The sequence below is a fragment of the Ornithodoros turicata genome, chromosome 4 (assembly GCF_037126465.1).
Source record: "Ornithodoros turicata isolate Travis chromosome 4, ASM3712646v1, whole genome shotgun sequence".
NCBI lineage: Eukaryota > Metazoa > Arthropoda > Arachnida > Ixodida > Argasidae > Ornithodoros > Ornithodoros turicata.
The window spans coordinates 19,797,683-19,808,137 of record NC_088204.1 but is presented as its reverse complement, the minus strand read 5'-3'; the positions used below and the strand labels follow the sequence as shown (position 1 = coordinate 19,808,137).

The 10,455-nt window shown below is 48.7% G+C and overlaps 1 protein-coding gene across 1 annotated transcript; it reads left to right on the top strand.

Annotated features, from left to right (window-relative positions):
• Positions 1-1,247: 1,247 nt before the first annotated feature.
• LOC135392773 (uncharacterized) lies at positions 1,248-7,875 on the top strand. The gene is made up of 4 exons (XM_064623495.1): positions 1,248-1,324; positions 5,436-5,793; positions 6,293-6,655; positions 7,349-7,875. The coding sequence occupies exons 1-4, from the start codon at positions 1,278-1,280 to the stop codon at positions 7,751-7,753; spliced, it is 1,173 nt and encodes a 390-aa protein (XP_064479565.1). The 5' UTR covers positions 1,248-1,277; the 3' UTR covers positions 7,754-7,875.
• Positions 7,876-10,455: the final 2,580 nt, after the last annotated feature.

Here is a 10,455-nt window from a genome sequence, read left to right as displayed (position 1 = left end):
ACTGAAACGTAACTAAACACCGCCCACCGCGGCTCATCTCCCGTACCATGCGGTATGGTCGTGACGATCGTCAAGTCTTATCACATCGCAAGTGTTGCACCATGGGACACTGGCATAGCCAGAGGTGGGGTGGGGTGGGGTGGGGTGGGGTGGGGTGGGGTGGGGGGTTCTGGGTGTTCAACCCCGAAATGGTACCTTTCGTAGCGCATTTGGGAGAGGGAAACGGGGAATATTCCTCTACCATGTAAGGTCACCCTCCCGAACTATTTTTCTGGCTACGCCGCTGCCATGGGATACTGGAAACATATGAGTGATTTTTGCAACGTGCTTGCGGCTGTTGTTGTTGTTCGAAGTAGGAGGCAGCAGCATGTGCTCCGGTCGCGGGAAGATGCATTCTCGTACAGTGAACAGCGGTTAAGTATTCCTGCTCCCGAAAGCTGCGGCGTTTGTCCTTTTGCGACGAGCTGAGAGACGTGTTGCAGCCAAGAACATCGACGTGAACTGTGCTCACTGTTGAGGCTATGGTAAATCATTATAGGGCCTCGTTTTTTATCGCTTTTGTTAAACTACTGTCAGTAGCAGAGAGATTCAATAAAATACTTCTCTTTGGGGTGGGGGGTCAGGGATTCAAACTACTCCTACACTCGTACGTTTACTATAGTGTATTTCAGAGAAGGAAAACAATGAGGATGGCGGAAAGCCATCTTCCCGTATGTATATTTCCCAGAGATAACCCACCATACAAGGTCATTATAATTTTTCTGCGTACTCCCTTTGGCAGGCGCTCCAATGCGAATTCGTTTGCCCACACCCAAGCACACTATCAAAGGCGTGGGGGGTTGAACTCTGTGGTGGTCGTGCTGGCGAAAGGGCTCGCAACGGCCACGTAGAGGGGGTGGGGGGTGGGGGTGTCGAGGTAGCTTGCCGTTGTTGGCCGCACTCAAGTGGGCATCGTCACGACTATAGCCAAAAAAACGAAAGTGGGAGAGGGGAGTTGAGGACTTCAAAGTGATGCAGAGGCAGGATGACCGATACTGATGGGACGGAAGCACAATGTAGGTGAGAGGTGCACTGGAGTGGTCTTTACGCTAGGCCCGTTTCTTGAAGAAAGCGCACGAGGCCGCGAGTTTTTGAAAGTCGATCCGCACAAGAACCTTCGGGGAAGAGGGCGCAAGCACACCCAATCGTCCTCTGGCCAATCTCCCTTAGTGGCTCACGGCCATCCTTTGAGAGGAAGAAGAAGAAGCTGTTCCAAAGCGATCGTTCCGCAACGTACAATGGGATCTCTACAGCAGAAGAAAGTTGACGAAGAGGCTACAAACAAGTAGGTTATCTGTCTTATATGCAACGTTCGAAACAGTCATAAAAAAAACTGAGCAATGGAATGATCTTGCGAGATGTCTTTGTTTGTCTAATGAGTGCCACGCTGCGGTTTTCTGGGCACAGAGATGTTTCATGCCAGAGGCAGTGTTAAATTATTAGAAGACAGAAACCAGCTTGCTCTGGACACTTCTCGTCTCTGCAATTTAACCCCAACAACACTCACCGTCTGCAGGACGTACAAGATAGATCCTAATGTACTTATCCGGAAATTGATGTCCTCTGGACATCTCTGGGAGATTCATAAATGGACGTGTGTGTCAGAATTAGGTCCTTGACGGGACTTCACATGGATGTTTTTTGGAAAGCCAGAGAAATACGGGATGATAGAACACCGCGTAAGTTGACTTTTGAGGGAGCTACTCAATATCTCAAACCGAAAACAGTAAGAAACACAGATGTTATCTTGATGGCGAGCTAATACCTCAAGCAATTCCTGACTTCAGTGTCGTTTGGATACGTAGTAGAATTAAATACCTCACGCTTCATTTTGACTCAGACGTCAGCGGGACTCCCGCACTTGCGTTTTCGGTTTGGAAAGAAATCAGATTACTCAAAACATCTGACTGGGCTTGTTGGTACCTACTGCAGATTAAGTACCGCTCAATAGACAAACACACACGATTAGTGCACAACAGCAACCGCTTTGTTGTTAATGCGCTGACCGTGCGCGCGCGCGCGCGTGTGTGTGTGCGTCTGTCTGTCTGTCTGTGCCTGTCTGTTGAGCTTGCTTTGAAAAGAAATGCTGCATATTCCTTTGCAAAAATTTATGGGGATGTAGTTCGTTACCGGGACCACTCGTTCTGTTTTAAAGAAAAAACGATAGAAGCAAAAACAAACTTCCTAAAACAAGCGAAAATAAAAAACCAAATACAGCAAGAATAGACCTCTCCCTGTTTGTAAACAAATGACGTCATAGTGTTTGGCAGCGCCACCAATTTGGTAGAGTTGAACTACGCTCGAAGCTAGAGAGAACAAGGTCGCGCCCGAAAGACACGGTCTTGAGGGGATTACGATGGTCCCTGAAAGGAACGCGACCTTCGGTCCTACTTTTCTTTCAATAGACCTCTCCCTTACAAACAAATGACGTCAGATGGTACAACAGCGCCACCGACTCGGTAGACTGAAATTACTATAGCAAAAAATCAATAAGCCACGAGAAAGCCTCGTTTAAATATAGCGTTTCACATTGTAAGGTTTTCATGCAATTCATTAATAATATTACCGTACTTTCACGCGTGTGGCGGAGCGAGGCAAGGGACAACCGAGAGACACAAGAGCCAGACTAAGACTGCTTTATTGCTCACGCACCGTGAGCGAGCTAAGCTCGGTTCCTGATCATGTCGATGCTGCTACACAGTCCCCCCCGCTGGAAGAGACTATAGGTCTCCAAGTAAGGGTCTTGACTGGAGGACGCGGTGGGGGCTGCGGCTCTGGATCCAGAAAAGCTAAGGAGGCCGCAGGCGAGACGTTTGGGTTCGGGAGATGAGCTGGCTTCAGTCTATCATTTGAAACAGTCTCGTCCCTTCCGTTGATCTTGATCACGGAGGTCTTCGCGATGCGAGAGACGACAAGGTGAGGACCTGAGTACGGCGGTTGCAGGGACTTGCGAACAGCATCAGTCCGGAGGAAGATGTGGGACGAGGTGGAGCAGTCCGGGCTGACGAAGGGAGAATGGCTGTGGTGCGTTCGTGTAGGTGAAGGGCGAAGGTGGAGGAAAGCCTGTTGTAACCGTGCGAGGTAGGCGGAAGGGCCTTGCGGGTCCGCCGACTGCTGGGAAACGTAGAACTCGGAGGGCAGACGAAGCGTGGTTCCGTACACCAGCTCAGCCGTCGAGCAATTCAGTGAGGAGTGCACAGCTGTGCGAAGGCCGAGGAGCACAACGGGCAAGGCGGAAACCTACTCCGAGGTGTTCCCGCATGACACATAATGGCAGCTTTCAGGGTGCGGTAGAGACGCTCAACCAGACCATTCCCGACCGTTATCCGCTTCCTAACATCCACGACTTCACGGCGAGCCATACACGGCGCTACTCTCTTTTCCAAGATCGACCTACGGAAAGCTTACCACCAGATGGCTCCTGAGGACGTACCGAAAACCGCCATCCCAACACCTTTCGGCCTCTTTGCGATCCTCATGATGCCCTTTGGACTCCGCAATGCCGCACAAACCTTTCAAAGGTTTATTGACACCGTGACCAGAGGCTTACCATTCGTTTTCGCTTATGTCCATGATATTCTGGTTGCCAACTCGTCCAAGGAAGAACACCTCCAACACCTCCGCCTCCTCTTCGACAGACTCGCCGAACACGGGATCGTCGTGAACGTAGAGAAGTGCGAATTCGGCAGCACCTCCCTTGAGTTCCTTGGTCACCATCTCGACGCCAGCGGCATCCGACCCCTTCCAACCAAGGTTCAGCCATTCTGGACTTCGCACGCCCCGATTCCGTCCGCCAACTCCGTAGATTCCTTGGGCTCATTAACTTCTGCAGGCGTTTTATCCCACCGCAGTCCCCACCACCACCGTGAGCCGCAGCCCCCACCGCACCCTCCAGTCAAGACCGTTACTTGGAGACATATAGTCTCTCCAGCGGGAGGGACTGTGTAGCAGCCTCCACATGATCAGGATCCGTGCTTAGCTCGCTCACGGTGCGTGAGCAATAAATCAGTCTTAGTCTGGATCAGGGTTGCGGAGTTGCCACTCCGGGGTTGGAATGATTCCGGAATGATTCCACATTTATCAGAGCCCGGAATGGAATCGGAATGGAATGGCGGAAACTGTCCTAGGAATGGAACGAGAATGGAATTAGGGTTTTTTTTTTTAATTTTCGCAGGCGGAATGGAATTGGAATGGAATGGTCTGGGTGCCACACGGTCAAGGCGATGGTTTGGTTTGGTTTTAAGAAAAAAATAGAATCGAGATTTTGGCTTCACTATAGTGTGAGGCACGCAACTCCACATCACTTTCACCGGTTACTTTGGTGGAAAACCCCTGTAATTATGATCCCAATGAAGAGGAGGAGGAGGAGGGGAGGAAGGCGAAATAACGTTGTCTTTGTGCTTTTTCCGTGCTCGGTAATGCCAATCTCCTCTATAGCACGGCTAGCTAGTACGGTTACCGGTCCTATATTTCTTTTATTGGTGGAATTAAAGGAATGGAATTATCACAAATCTCCATTCCTCGGAATGGAATTGGAATGGAATGGGTGATCCCATTCCACAACCCTGGTCTGGATCTTGTGTCTCTCGGTAGTCCCTTGCCTCGCTCCGCCACACTGTCATTCCAGGAGTGCGACAGCGCCCTCTTTAGTACAGTGTTTCGAAATATCACATGACATGAAAAAATAGCGCGAACGTGCGAAAGCACGCAGACGACGTAGACGCAACACGGCAAACATGATAAAGCTTTTACTCCAAACCAAAGAGAGCTCCCTCGAGTGGCTGCACGCACACGGACTTGTGCCGACGACGAGAAAATGCCCCTTATGCAATACTGTCCGCACGATAAAGGTAACGGAAAACGAAATTGGCAGATTCAGGTTCCGCAAAAGTTATGGGGATAATGGGCCTTTCCAACAACCAGCAACAGCGAACACCTGGCTTGAAGCCACTCATCTGTCATCAAGACAGGTGATCGCATTAACTTACACGTTCAGTAGAGACTTCCACTGCGACTTGGCTGTTATCGAGTCTTCGTTTAGCAAACATCCAGTGGAACTGTAGCTGATTGGTATAATTCTTGCGGGGAGGTGTGCGAAAAAAGTCCTACAAAAGTCGGTCTAAGTATTCGAACATGGGTAAAATTGCGGGTATGGCCATGTCTTAGAAGTGCAGTTCGTTACCGGGACCACTGACTTTTAAAAATTTGTGAAAGCGTGAAATCTGATCAAAAGGAATATGCATGGGATACTTATCATAATATCCACGTATGGATATCTAGTGTATATTACTTGGACGGTAGCGTGTTATTGGGACTTTAGTACGGATTAGTTCATCTTCTGTGAGAACCATAACATGTGTCGCGTTCCCGATTGTAAGTGTCCGTTTTCTTGGCAGGTGCGACACGCGCTTCATCAATCCAGCCTTGGTTGTCTTCTTGTCTGTCGAAGCGGCGTATGTGATGCAATGGCCTTACGACTGCATCGTCTACACGAACCAGAGCTTCAACCGCAGACAAATAGCGCTCATAATCGCCATGCAACAAGTGGCCTCCGTTGTTGCCTTCATGTTTCCTTGGCCTTGGTGTTCTCGAAGATGTGTGATCATCGTCTGTCAGATTAGTGCTGCTTTCAGCTGCGTTCTCAAGATGAATCATATGTTCCAGACAGCTGCTGTAATTCAAGGGGTAGCTGTTGGAACCACCATGGCCGTAACCGACCTGAAACAGTCTGTCCAGCGGGCATCTCACTATATGGTACGTGGACATGATCTGTGTCCAGGACGTGATCCAGGATATCCTCTGTCTCCCTATTATTTCGCCCCCCCCCCCCCAAAAAAAAAAATAATTTTTTTCGAGAATTCATCTGAAGACTCCAGATCGCCGATTATACTCCGTCGGATCTTTGACATCCATTTGTTAGAAGGATGTCGAAGCGCTGGAGAAAGATACAGGAACAGGAAACAAGGGACGAAGACGACAATGTCCCTTTGCACCTTGCATGCCCCTGGTCATGGAGAAGTACAAATGCCATCCTGGGGCACGGAGCTCCACCTTTATCTCAGTGGTCTAGTTGACCGGACAAAGCCCCTTTGCACCCTGCCCTGGGAGAATACACTCGGTCATCGGGAAGTACAAATGCCATCCTGGGACGCATTGTTTTCCTTGTGCCTATTTCGTCGTCATACATGCGAAACATGAACGATACATGTATGTACATGATGTGCTTCATTTTGGTCTTCCCATTACCTTTCAGAACCACGTGTCGATGTTATCCTGGACCCTATCCAGCTTCCTAGTGGAATTCCTCACTGTACCTATCGATACCGTATACGTTGTGGCTGGGTATATCTTTCTGTGCACCGCCCTCGGTTCCCACTTCTTCCTTGGCGATAATGACGTCTTCGTCGGGCAACCCGAGGCCCTGTCCGAGCAGATAGAAACGTGGATGCGGTGTCTTTTGTGGCACCTCGAGAGCAAGAAGTTCTCCATACTGTTCCTCGGCAGGACATGCATCGAGGCCACAGCAGCGGTTGCCCTGATGGTATTTCCAATCGTGGCACGGGACATGTGCTTTCACTTTTCCGGATCTATGGGTATCCTCATGGTACTTCGGCTTGTAAGTATACTTAGCAATGTGATTTTCTCGTTTGCCCCCTGTTTTTGATCTGGCGCTAACTCCTGCCAGAGAGCTACTTCTTTGCCCGAAGAGTTCTTACAAGTCTTTGTGGTTGTGTATGCGTGATGCGCACAGGTGTACCACGTGTATACCACGTGATACATATTGCAGTGATATATAGTTCCAGTGGTGACACTCCCAGCTGACTAACCCCATTGCATACATGTGCAACCAGAATCGAGGATGCAATCAATGTGGTAGAACCACGCGATCTTGCGAGTATGAAACACAGCACAGTCGGCGACAATAAGTCGTGTTGTCGTCTGTATTTGTCTCGGGCCTGAAAGGTACCTGTTTTTTACCGATTTTAACTTGTTGGCTGTGACACGTTTTGGATAGATGAATCTGGTAGGTCCGTATCTTCACCACATATGGCAAGCAGCTAGCCAACCACTATCCCCAGTGACAAGCACTCTCGCTCCTGTATTTGTTGATAACGGGAGGCGGAGCCTATTATGTATCCATTGATGTAAGGCATTATGCATGACTTGTGCATGGGCTTTATATTTACCCGAGAATGTCATGTATAGAATTACGAAGCGTAGAAAAACAGTATTACACCTATTACACTCATAACGAAATACCCCATTTTAACATGCAAAATAACCCGTGAAATTAATTTCCTTTTCACAGGTCTTTCAGATAGCCGGTTGCAGTTTCGGCCGTTTCCTGTCTGTCTCCTGGTATTGGCGACTCATGGCAGAAGTTGGCGGTTGCATTACTTCGATAATTGGCATAACCGCCCTCAATAACTTTCATATCCCCATACAAGTCTGCTGGGCTCATCTGCTTCTGGCTTTCGGAAGCGGCCAAAGTGGCGCAGGCAGGCTCGCGACTTGGCCGGGTGTTGCTGGAAACCTCCTCGGAGCCGGTCTCTTAGTTTTCCCAACATCGGAAGATGGTCACTACTTTCAGGAAGTCATTAGACGAGCATCCATGTTGATCTGCTTGGGCACCTCAGCCATGGTGTGCGCACTGATCATGTGGTCGTCGTGTTGGTCAAGATGGAGGTGTCCCTTTGGCTTCGGTTGCAAGTAGTTGACCAATGGCGAAACAATGCTGTGTTTAGGAGTATCGTACTCTGTTGGATACAAATCTCAATAGTTCGATCTTCACCGTACTATGTACTGGTTTGCTGAGTGCAGAGTAAAAAACACGTCAATATACGTCCCGTATAGAGTCTCTCTGACCTCGGAAGTATGGGAACATGAGACCAACGCTCCAGGGCGCTGCAATGAGTGCAAAACTGGGCAGTGATATGCAGGCGGTGGGCTGGGTCAAATTCAGCCATACACAATTTGGCATTTGCTTGAAGCCGTAACATACGAGGGGCGTTCAAGTCAAACCGGGACTTTCTGTCTCCTGAGTGTACAAATGGCTCGCGCTACTTCTTTTTCGTCATTTTCACGGGCGCGGAGGACCACCACCACGTGGTGGTCCAAAGTTTGTGCAAAACAGAAGACACGTGCTGGACAAGATGGCCGACAACGAGGTGAGCGCGCACATCGAACAGCGAATTGTCATGAAGTTTTTCGTGAATGAAGACTCAAAGCCATCTGAAATTCACAGAAGACTTCAGGCTCAGTATGGCCACAACACACTTAGCCGCAGCAAGCGCTTGAGTTGTGCAAACGGTTCCGAGGTGGCCGTACATCAGTGCAGGACGATCCCGGCCGGGGCGGCTCAGAGCCCAGTGTTCCTGAGAACATCCAACGTTTTTCCACGGTTTTCTAGGACAAGGCTGGCGTTGTTCATGTTGATTTTCTGCCCAGTGGTACCAGCATCAATAGTGCATATTACTGCAAGGTTGTCAGGGATGTGCATAAGACGCTGAAGCAAAAGCGGTCGGGCCTCATCACCAAAGTAGTCCTCCTCTTACAGGACAATACACGCCCGCATACCACGCATCTTACGACACGCACCTTACAGGACCTTGGCTGGGAGTTGCTGCCACATCCCCCTTACAGTCCAGACCTCGCCCTCCATGATTTCCATCTCTTCGGGCCACTGAAGGCGTTCCTTGGAGGCCGCCACTTCAGCTGCGACGACGAGGTCAAGAATGCGGTCCGACCACTGCTACGCGCCGGTAAGGATTTCTACGCTGCTGGCATCCAAGCCCTCGTGAAACGCTGGGACAAGTGCATTAGTGCAGCTGGAGATTACGTTGAAAAATAAAACTAATTTCTCGCCTGTAAGTTCACTTTACTTTTGCGAAAAATGAAAAGTCCCGGTTTGGCTTGAACACCCCTCGTATTTTCCCTTCTGCTTGCTTGCTTTGTGGCTGCCACGCAAAACATCCGACGATCCCGGTAGCTTCAGGAAGATGGCAGTTCACGAAAAGCGAGCGGTGTCGAACCTGCACCTCTACAACATCAACTGCCGTCGTTCAGATCATTGCTTGGGTGTTGGTGAGGCTTTCTTTCCACATTTTTTGGTTCGATTTACGGTGGCTTCATTCCTAAGCAAATTCCTTTTCGCCGGCAGTGCCAGTAACGTCGCTACAGGATGACTACTTCCCCCAGTAGATGCTTTTTGAGCTCACCATTTTCTGGTGACGTCCCCGATCTCGATGTCTTGTACACTACCGCGCAGTCTCGTGTATTTGGGAAGTAACTAAGTACACTCTTAAAAATGAACTTCACCACATAGCACGCTCCTAGCCAACCATCATCTGAAATGATATCGTTATCTGTCCTGATTTGTTGAAAACGGGAGGCGTACGCCTTTTTTGTGACAATTATGAACAGCATAAGTGTCACAAAAAGGCGTACGCCTACGGTACGTTAGATAACGGTATCATTTGAGATGATGGTTGGCTAGGAGCGTGCTATGCGGTGAAGTTCATTTTTAAGAGTGTAGCACAGTTACTTTCCCATAGCAGTAACTTGTATAGTTACTAGCTGTAGCTACCGCTTTTGGTTAAAGTGACTGTGAAATGTAACACGAGTTACCCAGGTGCTGCAATATTTTCCACGCATCTCAGTTCCCTTGCGTCGTTTTGTGGAGGCTTTAAATACCCTACCGGTGGCGTACGCCTTTTTTGTGACAATTATGAACAGCATAAGTGTCACAAAAAAGGCGTACGCCTCCCGTTTTCAACAAATCAGGGCAGATAACGATATTATTCAAGATGATGGTTGGTTCATTTTTAAGAGCACAGGAATTGTACGAATTTTGTCCTCTAATACGCAGATAGGATGGCTGCCGCTGGTTTACTCCCGCCGTGCTGTTAGGTACAGGGCACATGGGTAATAATCTGTTTAGATAACACGATATGACTACATGCTAAAACAAAGTTTTTGAGTAACCGTAACCGTAATAACCGTAAATTACTTTAGCGCGGTAATTGTAGATGGAACTATATATAGTTGCATGTCAAAATAAGTCAAACTGTAGCTCAATTACTATTTTTGCATGGCTATAACTGTTACTGTTACTTCTTACCCATGATTGCTACGGCGTGCTACTGCTAGCTTAACTATTGCAACTACTAGCATGATATACCACCTACAAGCTCGAAAACTAACTACACTACCGCTGCCACCACACTGTGCTTACTTGCCTTCATAATGTGGGTAAGCGTAGACAGATACACTCTAAAAACTGAACTTCACCGCATAGCACGCTCTGCGACAACCATTGCCACGCATGATTGGGTTATCGCTTCTGATTCGAGGAGAGAGAGAGGCGTACGCCTTTTTGTGTCAATTATCATATATCCAAATTGACACAAAAAGGCG

Coding starts and splice junctions, on each gene's coding strand:
- LOC135392773 (XM_064623495.1), top strand. CDS start 1,278: ATGGGATCTCTACAGCAGAAGAAAGTTGACGAAGAGGCTACAAACAA. Junction 1,325..5,435: donor GACGAAGAGGCTACAAACAA/GTAGGTTATCTG, acceptor TTTTCTTGGCAG/GTGCGACACGCGCTTCATCA. Junction 5,794..6,292: donor AGCGGGCATCTCACTATATG/GTACGTGGACAT, acceptor ATTACCTTTCAG/AACCACGTGTCGATGTTATC.